Source organism: Plutella xylostella, chromosome 6 (genome assembly GCF_932276165.1).
Source record: "Plutella xylostella chromosome 6, ilPluXylo3.1, whole genome shotgun sequence".
In the NCBI taxonomy this organism is placed as follows: domain Eukaryota; kingdom Metazoa; phylum Arthropoda; class Insecta; order Lepidoptera; family Plutellidae; genus Plutella; species Plutella xylostella.
This window is the reverse complement of record NC_063986.1, coordinates 9,790,690-9,810,745: the sequence shown is the minus strand read 5'-3', so window position 1 is coordinate 9,810,745 and position 20,056 is coordinate 9,790,690. Positions and strand designations below refer to the sequence as shown.

Here is a 20,056-nt window from a genome sequence, read left to right as displayed (position 1 = left end):
ACCATCACGGCTCTATCGATTGCATGACAATTCTTGCTCCTTCGTTCGTAGTTTTAGCCGCAATTTCACCATACTTACTCGGTTAGATCATAACCAGGAATTGTTTCATCAATTATAGGTCATCTCCATATTAAATTCTTGACAGATGTGTCAAAACTCAACAACTAATTAATCCCGGGTCACGATCTAACCGAGTATGGCAAAATTGGGGCTTAGAGAGAGGGACTCCCCTGAACCATTTATGTGATCACCGGCAGGACGCACTGAGTGAAGACCTTTTCTATGTAAAAAATATTAATAAAGACTTGACTAATAATTACAGGAAATTCAACCTGCACCGGTATAGTGTCCGGAGATACGTTATCGAAATTGTGTGATACGTAGTTAAGCGAATGATAATTATTGATTTATCATAGCATAGGTATGTACATTAGAGGTACTTAGTTACTTACTGGGCACATTACAAATTATAATTTACCGGTGAACGCCCTTGTGGCCTGTGAATAATATTGTGGTGATATTTTATAGCATAATCGTAAGTATCGATCAAAATTACTTCTATTCTTAAAAACACAAGTAGGTAATCTCTACTGCGATTTATTTACTACAAGGCTTTACTCAAAGATTACAACTGAACAATTTCCCCAAAGAAACATGTCCGATACAAAGTTAAGGACGTAATAATTCAAGATCGAAAAAAAATATTCTTACCGAAAATGTTTCTTGGCGAAAGTCATTCAGTTTGTCTTTGTGGTAAACTTTATCGGCAGCAGCATATCATTGACATAAAACATAACTGAAACTTACCTACCTAGTTTAACTTGGATCGATGCCATTTTACTGAGTAGCTATTGTTTAAACCCCACAGATCACCAACCATGGGTCTCTGCTGCAGCATGTGTGACGAGAGCAACGAGGTGCAAGTGGCCGAGATGCCCCAGTTCAGCCCCGGCGGCTGGGGCGGCGGCGGAGTCAACGTGGTGGACTCGGTGCAGGTACATTATCATCATCCACTGCTGCAATAATGAACCAAGGAGCGCCACAACACTTGGTCCTCGGCCTTACTCATCCACTACCGGCTACCTGCCTAAGGTAGTCGGTCCAGCGGGCACGCTGCGTTTGCCTGTTCGTGGTCTCCACTCGAGAACTTGGCCACTGCCTTGCACATTTTGACAGCTATGTCGGTAATCTTAGGGCCAAATTCACGGGTTGCACAGAAATCTAAGTTTTATTAAACTACGATTTCATTAATCACGATTGCCGATTTCGTCTAACTGCGTTTAGAGTAACCTGAAATTCATCGGTGCTATTTTAATCTCGTTTACGTCACCGGTGTTTCAGCTACAGACGAGCCAGCAACACTGAAATGCGTTTAGTTATTGCGTCGCGCCGTAGAAGGTACATAATTTTTGCGTATTTTGATTTCGAGCAATGGAGTAACAAAACGTTTTGACACATTATAAAACAAAAAAATAATATATATGTCGTTGTCAAAGCGTTGTTATTTGCTCAGTGGTTTGTTTATGACGTTTGACAATGACAGCTTCCTATAACTGCGTTTAGCAACGCTAACTGGCCAATTTATAGCAGTTACGGCTGTAACTGCGTTTTGCTCTAATCTTGGTTAATATTGGTGGGTGAAAATCGAAATGAGCGTATAAGCTCGTTTAGAGCATAAACTGCGTTTTCGATCCTTCTAACGACGTTTAATTACTTCGGTGAATTTGGCGGTCCTCTGACGCATAACCTCCGGTTTATTTTTAACCGATTTCAAAATAAGGAGGAGGTTCTCAATTCGTCGGGATCTTTTTTTTATGTATGTTCACCGATTACTCCGCCGTTTATGAACCGATTTTGAAAATTCTTTTTTTGTTGTATTGGGTTGAGCTCCCAGGTGGTCCCATTTTTTTCAGAATTTTTACATTACAACTATTCCCTATTACAGGTAGCCGACGGCGGATGGGGCGGCGGTGGGGTACAAGTAGCTGACGGTGGCTACGGAGGAGGGGTTCAGGTAGCCGACGGTGGATACGGAGGGGGGGTCCAAGTAGCCGACGGCGGCTGGGGCGGCGGGGTGCAGGTAGCTGACGGGTACGACGGGGGGGCGGTCCAGGTGGCTGATGGAGGGTATCCCATGAGCAGATAGGAGTTGTAGATTCGGAATTAAGTAATGTTGTTCGTCATGATTGGTCACTCACATTGTATTTATTTCATTTGCCATTTCGCTTTCATTAAGTTAATAAATTGTTAGATTTATTACTTGCAGTTTTTTTTCTATAAGTGCCTATAAGTAAAATCCTAATGCATTTATAGATCAAAGAGGGCCAGCAATATATTTAGATAAAATTTACACTTCAGTGCAACTAACTTAGTATAAGTTATACCCACAGACCTGTATTTGAAATTTTGAATAGACAACGCTTGTCTCATTCCTTGTATAGAAACCAAGCGTGCCATTATTTTTATACCTACTGTCACGTCAGTCACGTCACATGAACGATTTAGTTTAGGAACGTCCCTAATGACACTGCGCTAAAGGAAGATAATTTCACTCCCTTTTTACACGCGAAGTACATGCACTTGCGTTGTCTACTCAAATACAGGTCTGTGGTTATACCTATTTATTTTTCATATTAAACCCCTTGTTCTATCTATCATAAATACCTAAGTAGGTATGAATTCTGGGACCCGTGTATAAAATTTTATATTAATCAATATGATAAAATATAAACTTATTTATTTACTTAAGTACATGAATAAAATTAGTAAAAAACTACTTACCTAACTACAATCAATTTTAAAATTTCCTCGACTGTCCGTTCAAGGTACTTTTTAAAATTTAATAAATTCAATGAAATGGTTCCAGCCACAGTAGTTTCTTGTCTTTGGTCCTTTAAATGCCCTGTGTTTTTTCTTTTTCATGTTTTCTTTCATTTGTTTCACCACTTGCGGATGTGTCATGTGGAAGTGAGGTGTTGGCAGCATTCTGAAAATAGAACAATATTATTTTTAATTTTATTAAAGGTGGAACTGGGGAGAGACTACCTTCCAATAATTAATTACCGTAAAAAAAATCTTAGAATGAAGGAGGCTGTGTCTGTATAATTATGATTTATAGGGATAATTTATTATGTACTTAAAAAGGTTTCACTCGAGAGAGCCACTTACTGGAACTTCGTCTCCTCTCTGAATAAAAAGGGTAGTTATTTGCAAAATGTTCATTTAAATGTATAAATATAAAAATAGGCTACCTACAATTATATAATACCTACCTCACACACACGTTAGTTTTGATATAGATTTTTTCACCGGTCGTCTTAGGTAATTTAAAAAAATATCTCTACAGACATGTCGAGAACGTTCTCATCATGAAACTGAATATAAAGTGAGTATTTATATTCGGATGTGTCCGTATTTATAAACAAAAGCCTTCTGTAAGTCAATGAAGACTAGTTAGAAGTACTTATTGTAATTTTTGCATACAAAGTCGAGCGGCGCGGCGTAACAAATGGAGGTTTATGATTGTTATCCGTATCCGTTCCAGCATGTTAGAGTATCTTCAACTTATTGAAGTTGAAGTATTAAATTTAGGATATTGACATAAATTTTCAGATGCAATACCATACGTAGGGTAGGACATAAGATAAATACATCAGACCTTTCAATATATCATATTGAATAAAAGATTGAAATTATCTAAATGTGCCTATGCCTACGCTTTAACCTAATTTTAATCACAATTTCACAAAAGAGTAGGTAGGTACGTATTACTACGTATATATAGGTATAGTAAAAAAACGTTTTCAGAATAGGTTGAGGTTGTAGGTACTGAGAGGATATTAATACAGAATAATATCTGTACTTATATACCTGATTCAACCAATAATCTTGCAGAGGACTTCGTAGCTCTTGTACGACACTTCTCCGCCGCCGAAGGAGATGTAGCAGCAGCGGTGACTGGGATGCACCTGGAAATTATACAATTACTGGAGTCATACATTGGTCTATAGATCAGTGGTTCACAAATATTAATTTGCCACGGAACCCTCTTTTATGATGATGAAAATTTATGTCATCTAAATACGTTAGAATTTCTTCTAAGCATGTCTGTGACAAACACTACTATTGTGGTACTGGAGAAAGTATTAGCCAGATTAACGTTATTTTGTTGACTGCCTAGGGTGCACCGGTCATATAAGGAACATTATACACTTCTCCTTATATGACCGGTGCTAGATACGTCGTCCCTCAGACACTTTTCCCTCCTCACCTTTTTCATGCACCCCATAATATGTTATCCCTATCAAACACCGAGGCTAAGAAAGAGACAAGTACCTTTCCCGGAGTAAGCGACAGCATATGCCGCACCCGGCCGATGTAAAGCGGTTCGGCCGACACGGTGTTGCCAGCCGGGATGGCGCCTACTGGGACGTTGCCGTTACTAGCCGGCAGCCATCGTGTGGAGCCGGGAGGGGCACAGAGGACCTGGAAGTAGAGAGTCATGTTTGCTTGATAAGAAGAGGTAGGGATATCGTGGAACCGGGTGCAGTACAGAGGATCTGGAATCATGGGAAGAATGGAATAGATACCAGTTTTGAAGAGAGTAATGGTAGTCAACTGGATTTGGATATTATATATTTTGTTTAAGTTACTATATTATACCTACCATAAACTTGGTCAAACCAGCCACTCAAGTCAAGCTACTAATTGCTACCAACCTCAAAATTGTGCACCCGAAGCTCCCTCATATTATGCGGTATGAAGGCAGCTTTATGCTTGATGGCCAGCTTCCCGGGCACCAGGTCTCCCGCGTGGTGGGCGCGGATGACCCACAGGGGGCTGGAGTCCCAGCCCTCGTGGCCCGCCACCACCGCGCGGGGCTTGTAGTTCTGAGCCGTGTGCGAGTCTGTTGGGATCCAGTCTATGAAGTCTGCGGAGGATGGGAGGGTTTTGTTAGCATTGGGGTTATATTCTATTCTGGAAGGGGGTCAAGTTTATGTACGAGGATGTTTCGAGTGGAACTGTAAGTACAATCTGTACATGCCTTTGTTTACACATCAGCACCTAAGCGAGTCGTGGTAGGTACAGTTCAATGTTTTCCATAGATGTCTGAATCCCTTTGTAATTGACTAAAGAAATCAACTTCTATGAGACTTCTATTCAGATTTTCAGCTCGATTCGAAGAGTTTGTATAATGAGGTAAGTATATGTAAACTCTTTTTGTCATTTGTTTCATTATTGGGTACAACGCCCTCTAGCGAGCCTCTGAATTATTAGTTACAACAAAACGATACAATATTCCTTTGCGTAAATAAATAATCAAATCATTCACCCAGCACACTGAACTACAAGTATAGTTGACTCAGGCATTACTCACCATCATTACCGATAACAATAGGGTCCTGCTGCGGCGGCGGCGGCTGATAATGCTGGTCAGGATACTGGTGAGGATACGACGACTGCTGCGGCGGCTGGTAGATGAAGTTATTGGTGACGTAAGTTGTATCCGCGGCTGGCACTGGCGGAATTTGCACGGGGGGTATGTGCACTGGGGGTATGTGCACAGGAGGGTACACTGGCATCATGACAGGGGCTGGGACGTAGGCGTACCCCCCTGGAGGCTGGTAGCCATGTGGAGGGGGGTAACTGCCAGGCGGCGGCTGGTACCCGTGGTAAGGAGGTGGCGGGCCATTCGGTGGAACTGGAATTGTTTAGAGAAACAATGTTATGAAAAATGTGTATGAGTGCTTGAAAGTAAACGTTTTTAATTATTGTATATGATATGAGTAGTTTTGTGGTAGATTTGGATAGTGGTACATTTAGTTTCGGTGGTTTCAAATAGTAAATGAACCTCCTTCAAAATGGAACTGAAGGGTTATTTCAAAATCAGCGTTTGATAGGCGGGTGCTTAACTTCATATCGTATAGGTAGATATTGTTCAAAAACGAAGCGTAAAATTAAGTGTCAAAAAGAAACAAGACCGACTTACTGTGAGACATAATTCCAAAAACTGCTGTGGTTTTTATAACAAAAGAAAACAAATACTACACTTGATGTCCACAATTCACTCAGCTCAGGATGTAGCTCGCAATACTGTTGTTTATCTACATATTTATTTGTGTTATCTGACTCATACCTTTCTACCGACGACTCATAGGAGATTAGATATACTTGTAATCCGTACACCTTACAGGGAAATGCGCAAATGTAAAAGTGGACTAAATCATTATTCTATGAACCAAGTAAATAGTTACATACACACATGTTCTAGAATAAATAATAATACTGGCCATTATTGGCCATTATGCTTCGGTAACTAACCTTAGTAGGTAATCCTATGATTGAAACGTATGCTGTGTCTTAATCGCAATGTTTTGATTAGCGTTCGGCCATTTAGAAACAATAATTCAATGTTTTTTTTTCATAGCTTAGCTTGTTCTAGACATATATGTATAATTAAGATATCTATCTACTCATAGGTGGGTACTAGCTGGTAAAAGGTCGAAAGGTACTGAAAGGTCGTAATTAACTCACCATTCGTAGAATCCTGTGCATTGATTCTATTCAAAAGTATATCTATGGAGTTTTGCATGTCACGAATCATAGTTTCAATTTGTTTAGGCATGGTTTTGTAATGAAAATATTGTAGAAGACAGACTTAATTGTTTTATATGTGACTATGAAAGCTACCCACCTACACCTTATCGAGGCATAATAGTGTGTCTACCCATACCAACATTAACGCCTTCACTTTTTGAAAGGAGCACTATCGATAGTTGGAGTCATTGCTAATAGGGATATATGCGTGTGATTCAAACAAAGGTCAAATATTATTATTTTTAGGGCCGGTTTTTCAATGCCAGGATAATAGGTCAAATAACTATCAAACGAATAAATGATGATGGGCACCAATATATGGAAGCTGGGACCAGCACCAATAGAAATGAGTGATACGTCGTTGAAAAGGTATTTTTTTGCAGAATATGAATAACGGAAGCGCTAGTCTTGATTTACTGTCCAATTAGAATAATCGTACCTTGAAAGTTTTTATATTTTATTTCTGTAATTTTAATGTTTTTGTTAGTTTTTCACATTCATTTTTAATTTTTATAACAAAATGATCATATTTCATATAATATTATATTTGTTTATTATCTCAGTAAATAAAACCAGTGGAAAGAATTTCTCCAATTTCAATAATACGTGTTTACGTGTATTACGCCCTAACTGTCATCAGGAGAGAGAGTGCAATGCCATAGAAAAATACTTCCTTCCGACGAATATATTTCAAAATGGACAACTTATACAGATTTGTCGTCATAATACTTTTTTGCTCACTTGAAAAGAGCTATCCAACTATGTATGTCTCATCTTTATTGGACATAGGTCCCAAAACGCCCATTGTCATTTATTTGGCTGTTTATCGGCTTGGTAGTTGCTAAACCATTTTTCAATTGTGATTTATTCCATAGGTAACTATCTTACCGATTTTTCTACTTGAACTCTGGAAAGGTGAAACAAGTATATGTAGACACCTAGTGCTAAAGCAGGACAGACTACTATTTTGAGTGTCAGAGTCAACTGTCACTGTCAAGCCACAAGTCTCACTGACTGTTTGGTTTGGTTGTTTATTGGGTTGTTTCAATTTTGGTATTTATATTTGTTATTTTTGGATCGCAATGGAATCACAAAAAAGAGAGCGTTCGGCGAATTTTAATATTAATGAAGTTACTGTGTTAGTGAGTGGTAGATAAATTTTATTCAATAGAAATGTGTAGTGTGTCATGTCATAGAAAATAAAAAGACCGATGCAGCAACAATTAATAAAGATAAGGAGACTGCATGGAAGAAAATTGAGTTTCTTTTAACTCCAGTGGTATAACCAGTCCGCTCATTGAAAATCCTTTAATTTAAGTACGAGGGCATCAAAAAAACAATGAAGAAGAAGTCGTAAGAAGAAGTCTTCCCTGCAAAGGCAGGAGATGTACAAAACTGGAGCTGGGCCCTCAAATGCTCCTTCATTTAACGATGTAGAAGAAAAGGTGTTAGGCATTTGCTCCAACATTAGCATTCAACGTATCCTTAATTTAAATTTAATGAATAAAAACTGAAAGAAATAACACCTATGTTTTATTATCAAGTACTGGATGGTTTCTCTCTTTTCTCCTCAGCCTATAGCCGTCCACTACTGGACATAGAAGATCATGCCGCCAAGCAGGAGGGATCTCTTAGATACTTAGGTATATGTAGCATAGGTTACCTACTTATCATAAAATGAAAAACTATAATGTACCTTAATATTTTATTATGAAGGAAGTGCTACTACATTCCTGTTTTTTTTTAAATTAATGCTTGAAAATAAATCAACATAATGTTTGTAGTCTGGCGCCTTTCGGCAATGAAATTCTTTTGCATCCCACATGCTGTAATGATCAGGCCTCGTTTTGACGACTCTGACTTTCCTTTCAACAGGATTAATACATTCGTTCATTAGCTACTGCCTCTTTTTCGATCGCCAAATCATCAATATCATGAAAATATCCATTGAAAAGACGATTATTCTCTGCGCTTGTATAGTTTAGAATTGGTATAAACACAAAAAAGAACTTACTTAATAACCTCAAATGTCAAATTATCAATCGAATAAGCACTATCTGGCGGCTCAAGCAGCAGATAGATTTATTCTCCAGTTAACTGAGTTATTGGACGAATAAGCTCTATCTGACGGTTGAAAAATTCAATATTTCGCTATCTGTCGAATAAACGCTATCTGGTTGTCTATCTGAGCATTGAAAAATCGGCCCTTAATAAACTTGGTTATTTCAAAATTATACCTATATCAATATTTTTGATTATAATTTATTTTTGACTGAGTAAATAATTGTTGAAAAGTACAAAAAAACTTTGGTAAATTCATTGACATACAGGGTGTCCCAAAAGTCAACGTCATCCCTTAAAGGGCTGATAGGTCAGCTCATGAGAGGCCAGAACATCACAATATGACCTTAGTAAAAACTCGATAATTTTCGAGATATTGACACTTTTATAAATTTGCTGAAAATCGACACCTTGGATCAGTTTTTTGCGTGCCGCCGGCACAAAAATCCATATTGTTAGAATTTGTTTGGTGTTGCATCATTCTGTATAGCCCTGCTATTGATCGCAGTCAAAAAAAATATCGAGTAATGCTGTATGTTTAAAAAAAACGGTTTTCAAAGTCATAAAAGGTAATCGTATTTTTTTATAAACAACTTTGACTCTACATACTGTAAAAAAAATATACCACGCAAACCTGGCACCTTATTTGAAAAGAGTGCTCATTTAATGCAGTTTCCAAAATGGTATGAAACGTTGCTATTGTTTCAATTGTTAGTTATTATTGTTAAAATTACTATTTTGTTTAAGTTTATGTTAAAATTTAAGAATATCTTAACTAATATGGAATATTTTAACTATAATCGAGTATTATAACTATTATTTTGTAACTGATATTGATATCGATACTTTTTGTATTTTATTCGAACGGCCACACTGAACTGTCAGTTATATTTTTTTTTAACGAGCAGTGGAAGAGCGATATCAGTATCGGATTTTCATTCTGGCTGTAACCGTTAAGCAGACAACACAACTGTGAAAATAAAGGAACGTGAAGTGAATTTGGATGTTTTACTTTGAGCTTCTTTCAAATTCAGAAGTGGAACAGCAACGCCCAGGTATGTACCTACCTCTATGTTAAGGTTAATTATACGAAATGATAGTGGTTTTAACGGCACATAATCAGAGATACAAATAATTGTAGGTAACCTACCTACAATTTTATTTTATTTTTCTACGGGAGTCATTTTTGTTTCTTTGAGGAAGAAAAAGTTCGTTACACGTCAGAATTCTTTATTCAATGTGCAGTTTTAAATAATTACCTACCTATATTTGTTCAGTTGAAGTGATATTTCTAAAATGTTATGACGTTTTAAATCTGTAAATATCTCGGCAATCCTAAGGTGTTTTGGGGAGTTGTTTAGAGGAAGTTGTTTTAGGTATGTTTTTATATGAGGGCAGAGGTATATTTTTGTAAAAAAATAAAATTTTGTTAGTTAAATTAGTGTAATAACTAAACTGTATAAATAAACTTAGATCAGTGATAAGTGGTATTTCCTGTCACTCTTTTATTCAGTCTACAAATGTTTTGTCGTGTTTACAATAATCACTGGTTTGCAAAAATCACTAGTTTGTTGTATATCTCAAAACTGGTTAATCGGTTACATGCCCGTAGCCAGTTATTGTAAATAGTGACGTGAAATAACACCCATACCTAGTGACGATCGAGGTTATTTTATTACCGTGACACGTGTGTGCCTACACAATTTTAATTGTAATTATTAGCACATGGTTTCAGTCTCCGGTAACGTTCCTTGTACCTCCGAATGAAAATTAAAGGTACTATAATAATATCGAGGATTATAATAATAAATGTTTTTATTTTATGCCGCTAGCCAGGACATGCCGATATTTTAGGTTATAATGGTTTATCTCTTTCAAATGACGTTGGGTAACAGTTGCTTTATTGTTCTTGAGTGCTTTAAATGATTTGACTAGAATAAATACCACACATAATATAAAGTAATAACCTAGAATTGCTTATATTCCTACAGCTACTTGATTTATAATTAGCACATGTTAATACCTATTGCCTCTTCATGTTAACCATTTATTTTATTTATTTATTTTCTACCCTTTCATATTTATGCGATTTCAAAAAGTATTTTAGTTTTACCTTTCAGTCGTTACATGGGTGACTAATGAATGTTAAAACGAAGAATAGTAATCGTTCGTTTATATTTTCAGTTGAGAATGGCGAGTGAAAATGGTGGATTTCAGCAGCTGCTGGACGCCTACGCCGAGGAAGCCCAACCACCGCATCGATCGTCCGAAGACATCGGACGCCGAGGCCGCAGCAGAGAGCGTTCTTCACGTCGCCGGTCCAGGAGGAGAGAGCGCACCCCACATGGATTTCGTCGACGGGAGCTGCACACTCCAGAACGATCGCAGGTCAGAACGAACTGTAGTAACCGGGCATCACGAAGTCGCTCCCCAATCTCGCGTCGTGAAGATATGAGCCTAGGACGTAGTCGTTTCAGACGCGATTTGTCTCCTACGCGTGTTAGTGGCACCAAAAGAGAGAGTAGACCGAGGAGTAGGGAGAGGGTAGAAGCTCGTCGATCCCAGCGTAACTCGTATAGATCTCGTAGCCGAAGATCAAGGTCTAGATCTACTGATAGGCACAGTACTAGAGACTTAATGTCACAGTTGTCAAAATTGTTTAATAAATCTAGTAGTAAGGAAAGTTTTTCGAACACTAACGTTGTACCTGAATTCGATCCTTCGTTAAAAAATCAAAGTATAGACAATTGGTTGACGAAGGTGAACGAATGTGCGGTTTTGTATGGATGGAGTGAAAGGCAAGTTATACATTATGCAATTCCTAAACTAGTGGGGGTAGCAAAAAAATGGTACGAGGGTTTGTCAACAGTTTTATTTACATGGCCTGAGTGGCAGACCAAACTTATATCCGCTTTTCCCTCACAAGAAAATTATGGACAGATGCTGTCAGATATGTTGGCTAAGAGAGCTAAGTTTGGTGAGTCACTCGAAGATTACTTCTATGAGAAAGTCGCTTTACTAAATCGATGCGGGATTTCGGGAAAACACGCAGTGGAGTGTATACTCCACGGTATAGATGATAGATCCGTTAGACTAGGGGCTGAAGCGGTGCAGTTTAGTGACCCTGACAAATTACTAGCTTATTTGCGAAATGTCAAATCTGGTAATAGGAATAACACCATTACGTCAGTAGGCAATAAGAAATACTATCGTGATTCTAAAATGACGTTAAATAAATCATTTGGTAACAATAGTATCAGGTGTTACAATTGTAAGCAAGAAGGGCATCCATTGTCCAAATGTCCAAAGCCCGTCAAAAAGTGTAATAATTGTTCGATGATGGGACATTTGGAGTCTGAATGTTACCGGCCACGAAAAAAAGAAGGTGTTTCAGAGGAAAGTAAGGAAAAGGCCATATTGCTTGTTAAACGGTTAACAAATGAGCCGCAGAATGATTACGTGCAAAAGGTACTTGTGAACGGAATAGAAAGATGTTGTTTAATAGATATGGGAAGCGAATTAACATTAATAAGAAAATCCGATGCAAAGGACATTTTCGGAGGATGGGATTCTTCAGTGGTTTATCCCATGGCTGGTTTTGGTGGAAGTTTAGTAAATTCAATTGGCTCCAATTATGCTGAGCTGTCTATACAAGGAGTAGTTGCTAATGTACTGTGTGTAATTGTGGATGACCATCTTCTAAAGTATCCTTTGCTTGTAGGACAAACGTACACTGATCAGTCTCATGTTGAGATAGTGAGAAATTACCAAGGATTGAAAGTAACGAGCCGCTATGAAATGGTTAGGAATGACACGCGCTTTTTGGAGCTTAAGGTAGCGAAAGATATTTTGCTGGCAGTAACGGGACCTAACTTTGTTGATATCACATGCAGTTCTGATTTTAGTGGTAGTATTTATATAAAGGGCAGTCACAGATCACAACCATCTAAAGAGTATCAGGTACAAGAAGGAGTATATCAAATTAAAAAAGGCTTAGGTTTAATTTGTATCACGCCGTTGGGTCTTGCACCAATACAGTTTAAAAAAGGTGAATTAATTGCCCGAGCAGAAATTGTCTTGGAGTCTCTTGGCGTTTGTGAGATTAACAGAATAGTAAATACATCTTCTTTAGAGCCATTTACTTCGGATCAATTAAACATAGGGAGCGTTTCTAAGGAACAAAAGAGTAAACTTCTTGATCTGGTAAATAAATATAGGGACTGTTTTGCAACCTCGCTTGGAGAATTAGGATGTACAAGTATTGAGAAAATGAGCATTGACCTTAGTGACGACCAGCCAGTTGTCTACAGGCCGTACAGGTTGTCGCAAAAGGAACGAGAAGAAGTTCAAAGTATGGTCGATGAATTAAGTAGCAACGGGATAGTTCGCGAGTCAAATTCACCTTTTGCGAGCCCAATTATTTTGGTTAGGAAAAAGACAGGGGATAAACGGCTGTGTGTCGATTACAGAGCATTAAATCGAAAAACAATAAAACAACATTATCCCCTGCCTTGTATGGAGGATCAGATGAATAGATTGTCTGGCTGTAGTTATTATAGCACATTAGACCTAGCAAGTGGGTACTATCAGGTTGAGTTACATGAAGACTCCAAACCAAAGACTGCGTTTGTCACGCCTGATGGCCAATGGGAATTCAATAGAATGCCCTTTGGCCTATCGAACGCTCCAGCAGTGTTCCAACGGACAATAAATAAGGCATTAGGTACATTGAGATTTAGTGCAGCCGTGGCTTACATGGATGATGTCTTGGTTCCCTCAAAGACAGTGGAGGAGGGATTGGATAGGCTTGAAATGATATTTAAAAGGTTAAGGGAATTTAGCCTTACGCTTAAACCGAGCAAATGTTATTTCTTTCAAACGTCTGTTGACTTTTTAGGGTTTGAGATTTGTTCTGCAGGCATAAGACCTGGTGAAAAAAAAATTCAAGCTGTTCAATCTTTTCCAACACCAAATAGCGTTCATAATGTAAGACAGTTTCTAGGATTGGCAAGCTTTTTCAGGAAGTTTATAAAGGGGTTTGCAGAAATTGCCAAACCTTTAACGGGTTTACTGAAGAAGAATTGTCCGTGGAGTTGGGGAACACATCAGCAAAAAGCTTTTGACGAGCTTAAGCAAAAGCTTATTACTAGACCAGTATTGGCTTTGTATAATCCAAATCTTGAATCGGAATTACACACAGACGCAAGTAAATTGGGAGTGGGGGGTATACTTTTTCAAAAACAGGAATCGGGTGAATTAAAACCAGTAGCCTACTTTAGTCGTCAGACTTCACCAGTTGAGCAACATTTCTCGTCGTATGAATTAGAAACACTAGCCGTAGTGTCTTCATTAATTAAATTTAGGTCCTATTTACTTGGAATGCCCTTTACCATAGTCACAGACTGTAATTCTTTACGAGCTACGTTTACTAAACGTGATATGATTCCGAGAGTTGCACGCTGGTGGAGCCTGATACAAGAGTTCGATTGTAATATAAAATATAACTCTGGTAAATTAATGTGTCACGTAGATGCATTGAGTAGGAATCCACTTGTTGAAGAAAACGTAACTGAAATAGAAATTCCGACGGTATTAAATATAACTAATGATTGGTTAAAAACAGTTCAGTCTGCAGATAGTGAAGTTAATAGGATCAAAACTATATTACAGGATACAAGTAGTAAAAGCATTGTTGATATTCAAGAGAATTATTGCATTAAGAATAATAACGTTTATAGGAAGACGGAAAATGGACCAAGGTGGGTGGTGCCGAAGGGTGTGCGATGGCAGATTTTGAAAGCTTGTCATGATGACATTGGTCACTTTTCGGTTGATAAAACTTTGGATAAAATTAAAGAAATATATTGGTTCCCGAAAATGAAGAAATTTGTTAAAAAATATGTACAGTCATGTCTGGAATGTGCGCACAGTAAAACTCCATCAGGGAAAAAGTCTGGTTTCCTACACCCTATCCCTAAAATTACTACACCATTTCACACCCTCCACGCTGACCACCTGGGTCCTTTTAATGAAAGTAAAAGGAAGAACAAGTATTTATTGGTCATTATAGATTCTTTTAGTAAATTCATCGTATTAAAAGCAGTCAAAAATACGAAAGCTCTTACGACCATTCGAATTTTTAAAGAATATTTTGCAACTTTCGGGCGCCCGGTCAGGTTGATTACAGATAGATATTCTTCGTTTACAGGAAAGAGATTAAAAGAATTTCTAGAGGGTATAGGTGTTAAGCACATAATGAACGCGGTTGCCACTCCACGAGCCAATGGGCAAGTGGAGAGGTATAACCGAACTATCCTTGATGCATTGACAGCCATGAACCATGGCCAAGAAGAGCGAATCTGGGACGAAAAGGTGCTTGACGTGCAATGGGGTTTAAATAACACCATAAACAAAGGTATCGGTCGCACTCCTGCTGAAGTATTATTCGGTTTACGGTTAACGAGTATGACAGAAGGAAAAATTAAGGCAGGCATTGAAATTAGTAGCGAAAACAGTAATGAAAGTTTAGAAGAAATTCGAAAAACTGTTAGTAAACATATAGAACGCAATCAAAGCGAACAAAAAAATAGGTTTGACAAAAGTAGGTGCGAAGCACGTAAGTTTCAGTTGGGCGATTTGGTTCGCGTCGAGAGGTCACTTTTATGTCCTGGGAAGAGTAGGAAATTGATCTCAAAATGTTTGGGACCCTATAAAATCATTAAAGTTTTAAGTAATGATAGGTATATGGTCGAAGACACAGCAATCACTAGAAATAAAGGAAAAGCTGTATATAGAGGAGTGCATCCAGTTGATAAAGTTCATCCTTGGTTAAACTTTAAAAGGTCGGATGAAAGCGAGGAAAGTGAAAGTGCCAGTGATGATAGCGGAAGCGATATTGAAATAACCAATAAAATTGTAGACAGTACTGATAGTATGGGACAGAATAGAGAGGAAAAGGATGAAGATGAGTGTGTAGAAGACATATGAGTAGGAGTTGTTAAGTGAAGGATCGAATCAAAAATAACATATTTGTTTAGTAATATGGATTAATGTATGTGATTTGTTTGTAAACTAATTAAGGTTGTGCTTAGAAGTAGCAATAATTGCTAAAATAACGATGTAGATCTTGTTGGATGATTTTGTGCCGTGTTGAAAACATCGCACCTCTGGCCACGCCTTAATGTTAAAATAATATGAGAAATGTTGTGCTACACAATTGTTATACAATAGTATTGGCTTGTTTCAATGGTATGATGAGGACTATTGGTTGTTTATGTAGTAAAGTTGATAGTTTGTTTTCATGGCAGGATAATGGTCATGTTACCTAGAATTTTTTGTAGCTGGATAATAATTGGATAATTAAGCAACTGAATCATTAAGATGATTAATTTCTGTGACAGGATAATTGGTCACTGAAAAGTTTAATGGGAGTAATGGCAGGATAATGGCCTCTGGTTGATTTTGTTTTCAGTGACAGGATAATGGTCATCAAAAATATGGTTAGATCAATGGCAGGATAATGGCCATTGGTTAATTTTGTTTTTAGTGACAGGATAAAGGTCACGCAAATAAAGTTTTAGTTATTTTTGATGGCAGGATAATGGTCATCGAAAATATGGTTAGATCAATGGCAGGATAATGGCCATTGGTTAATTTTGTTTTTAGTGACAGGATAAAGGTCACGCAAATAAAGTTTTAGTTATTTTTGATGGCAGGATAATGGTCATCGAAAATATGGTTAGTTCAATGGCAGGATAATGGCTGTTGAGTAGTTATTTAAATTTTATTGTATAGTATGAAACTAATGATTATATAATTTTCATATTTTGTGTTCAGCTACCTACTTATTGCAGATTATTAATTTGTTTACTTAAACATTCACGAGGACGTGACTATGAAGTCAGGATGGACGAATCTGTTAGTTATTATTGTTAAAATTACTATTTTGTTTAAGTTTATGTTAAAATTTAAGAATATCTTAACTAATATGGAATATTTTAACTATAATCGAGTATTATAACTATTATTTTGTAACTGATATTGATATCGATACTTTTTGTATTTTATTCGAACGGCCACACTGAACTGTCAGTTATATTTTTTTTTAACGAGCAGTGGAAGAGCGATATCAGTATCGGATTTTCATTCTGGCTGTAACCGTTAAGCAGACAACACAACTGTGAAAATAAAGGAACGTGAAGTGAATTTGGATGTTTTACTTTGAGCTTCTTTCACAATTAACAAAAAAGTTATTGCTATTTTAGTACAAAACGACCTCGATGTAAAATTGTTTGAAGGAAATTTATCTGACTGAATTTATTAAGGGTAAGTCATGTTGGAATGAGTAAAAGTAAAATAGGTGGTGGGGTCAGCCGTGAGGCGAGCCGCCTCTCATGAGCTGACCTATCAGCCCTTTAAGGGATGACGTTGACTTTTGGGACACCCTGTATATATTACTAGCGTAAGGACAGGGCCTCCCACTCAAAAAAATGGCACCCGCGCGTTGGCCCTAAAATCGTAATTTTAGGGCCAACGCTCCTCAGTCGACAGTTGTCTGTGGCCGAGAGATGGTCTTGTGAATCTTGTGATAAATATGTAGTTGTGTTGTGAAAGGCTGCAAAAACCATTATACGAAGGGCAAAAAGAAACATCAAATATCGAATCATCGGTAATTACCATTAAATTAAGTAATAATCACATTATAAAGTGATAATTATTTTACTACCAAAGTCTACAATGGCCGCGCGCTGTAACCTTGTGCGGACGTCATTTTTTGTTGACTATCCTCCGAGAACATTTTCTTGTTGCACACACTTACGTTTTGGAGCGTGATTTTTAGTCCATTTGTACGGGAAGCTCTACAGGTCTACAGTCCAAAACAGTTTTAATTTTAGTAGTTGGATTTGTCTTAAATTATTGATATGGCGTCTGTAAATAATAAAACAATGTCCGGGATGGTAAATTATTAACGCACGTACAAGGTTACGTCGTCAAGTAAAAGCTATTTGGCTAGTTCAGAAAAATAAGACCACAAGTATAATTTCACTTTGTAAGTATATTCATACACATTTGGAATTACAATGATCAGACCGGGTATCAGACTAACGTCCGTTCAGGCTCACGGATAAATCGCGACTGCCTCAACTGACTTTCGACTCCTCATGAGGAAACTTGACTTAAAACGTCACTTTTTAAAACCTACACTTCCGGCGGTAAATATTGACCGCTTCCTGTGATTTTAGATTTTACTCAGTTCATAACTATTTAAATTGTCATGAGGCGTCCAAAGTCGTTGACTATCTTATTTTTAAATCAAATTCAATGTTGTTTAATTACAATAACGTTTTTAAAAGGTATAAACATAATCAATATTCACATAATGTTTTTTTGAAATTACGTATTGATTTACAAAAGCAAATAAATACATACTTAATTTTCTAATATGCTTACAGTCGGCCATTCTGTAATTAACGAGTCCTCTCGTTTTAACAATAAGTCCAACTGAATAGAAAGGTTTAAATAGGTATATGAGTGTGTATGATACAATATTAACCAATTGTACATAAGGTATACTTGACATTAAAATAAAATTTTACAATAATTAATTGCTGTAAATAAAATCAGTTCGGCCATCTTATCTGTAAAATTGTTCCATCAATTCATATACTGTATTTCTATTACATACAAAATAAAGGTAGGTTCATACTCTCTTCGAACTATGATCATTAATCTACCGTATTAATTATCACAATAACTTCCAGATCTACTCTTAAAACTAATGCACTCACTCAGTTGGCTTATCGGCCTCATGTGCATATCTTAAAACTAATGCACTCACTCATTTGGCTTATCGGCCTCATGTGCATATCTTAAAACTAATGCACTCACTCAGTTGGCTTATCGGCCTCATGTGCATATCTTAAAACTAATGCACTCACTCAGTTGGCTTATCGGCCTCATGTGCATATCTTAAAACTAATGCACTCACTCATTTGGCTTATCGGCCTCATGTGCATAATCTTAAAACTAATGCACTCATTCAGTTGGCTTATCGGCCTCATGTGCATTGACACAAATATTGAAATAAACAAATTCATAATAAAAAAAAATCAACATACCAAAATCGATGCCTATCTAATAATAATCACAAGATCAATGCCTCCTCACCACAACAAACATCATCAATTAGAATTTTCGTCGCTTGAAAAGTTTTCCGTGAATGCTAACCAGGGAAACATTTTATCAACTGCAATAACGCCTTCATAACGTCTATTTTGTTTACGCGTTAAAGGCGTATCTTCAACGATATACCTATCATTGTCAAGTACCTTGATGACCCTATATGGTCCTTGTATTTTCTGTAAAAGCTTTCTTGATTTACCATTATTGCTAGTAACGTCCCTTTCAATCCTAACCAAGTCACCTATTTTATATTTTGTAGACTCCTTCCTTTTTTTATCAAAGCGAGCTTTTTGTTTATTTTGTTCTTTAGCAATATTTTGATTTACTTCCTGCCTAACGTCATCTATGGGTTCTCTATTAACTTCATTTTCTAAAAGAGAAGAAACTAACCCATCTCCTTTTGTCCGTAGTCTGAAACCAAACAAAACCTCCGATGGGCTTTTCCCTGTTCCTTTATTAATTGTTGTGTTAAGTCCTAACTGTATTTCTTCCAAGTGTGTGTCCCATTCATTTTCCTGACAGTTATGGTTTTTAGTTGCTAATGATGACAATATAGTCCTATTGTATCTTTCTACTTGGCCATTGGCCCTCGGAGTAGCAACCGCATTCAACACATGTCTGATAGCTAACTTCGATACAAAATCTTTAAAATTTTTGCTGGTAAACGATGTACCACGATCACTTATTAGTCGAGTCGGGATACCAAATAAACTAAAATACTGATTTAGTATTTTCAGAGTGGTTTTGGTCTTTGTGTTCTTAACAGCATATAAGTTGATGTATTTTGTGTATGCATCTATTATAACGAGAATGTACATATTCTTTGATTTACTTTTTACAAATGGACCTAGGTGGTCCATGTGAATAGTATGGAAGGGTTCCTCAATTTTGGGTATAGGATGGAGCATTCCTTCCTTATGTCCTGTTGGTAATTTATGATATGAACATTCTAGGCAGGATTGAACATATTTCTTTACAAATTTATTCATTTTGGGAAACCAATACAAGCTTTTTATTTTATCGAGTGTTTTATCCACGCCAAAATGACCCAATTCGTCATGGTTTTTCTGTAGTAATTGCCACCTAAATCCTCTAGGGACAACCCATTTTAACTCATCGCCTACAATCCTATAAAGTTTGCCGTTTTTTATTTTATAATTTTTGTGAGCATCAACAACATTATTAGTTTCCGGATCTTCTAAAATTCGTTTGATTC

The 20,056-nt window shown here is 37.1% G+C and overlaps 2 protein-coding genes across 6 annotated transcripts in view; one reads left to right on the top strand and one right to left on the bottom strand.

Annotated features, from left to right (window-relative positions):
- The first annotated feature begins 404 nt into the window (after positions 1-404).
- On the top strand, positions 405-2,146 carry LOC105383852 (glycine-rich protein 2). The gene is made up of 3 exons (XM_048621855.1): positions 405-534; positions 874-995; positions 1,946-2,146. Exons 2-3 carry the CDS (start codon positions 879-881, stop codon positions 2,144-2,146), a joined length of 318 nt encoding a protein of 105 aa, XP_048477812.1. The 5' UTR covers positions 405-534; positions 874-878.
- A 768-nt stretch (positions 2,147-2,914) lies between these two features.
- The window catches only part of LOC105394316 (leukocyte receptor cluster member 8 homolog), a 33,100-nt gene continuing 15,958 nt past the window's right edge, over positions 2,915-20,056 (bottom strand). Inside the window, exons 1-6 of one of the 5 annotated variants that reach the window (XM_048633650.1) lie at positions 5,990-6,148; positions 5,378-5,701; positions 4,719-4,930; positions 4,336-4,485; positions 3,871-3,968; positions 2,915-2,986 (exon numbers count right to left, since the gene is read on the bottom strand). In XM_048633650.1, coding sequence (XP_048489607.1) covers positions 3,876-3,968; positions 4,336-4,485; positions 4,719-4,930; positions 5,378-5,701; positions 5,990-5,999 — 789 coding nt within the window. In that variant the 5' untranslated portion in view covers positions 6,000-6,148 and the 3' untranslated portion in view covers positions 2,915-2,986; positions 3,871-3,875. Of the gene's footprint in view, positions 2,987-3,870; positions 3,969-4,335; positions 4,486-4,718; positions 4,931-5,377; positions 5,702-5,989; positions 6,149-20,056 lie in introns of those variants that run through there. The other 4 variants (XM_048633649.1, XM_048633648.1, XM_048633651.1 and 1 more) reach the window with 4 other exon arrangements.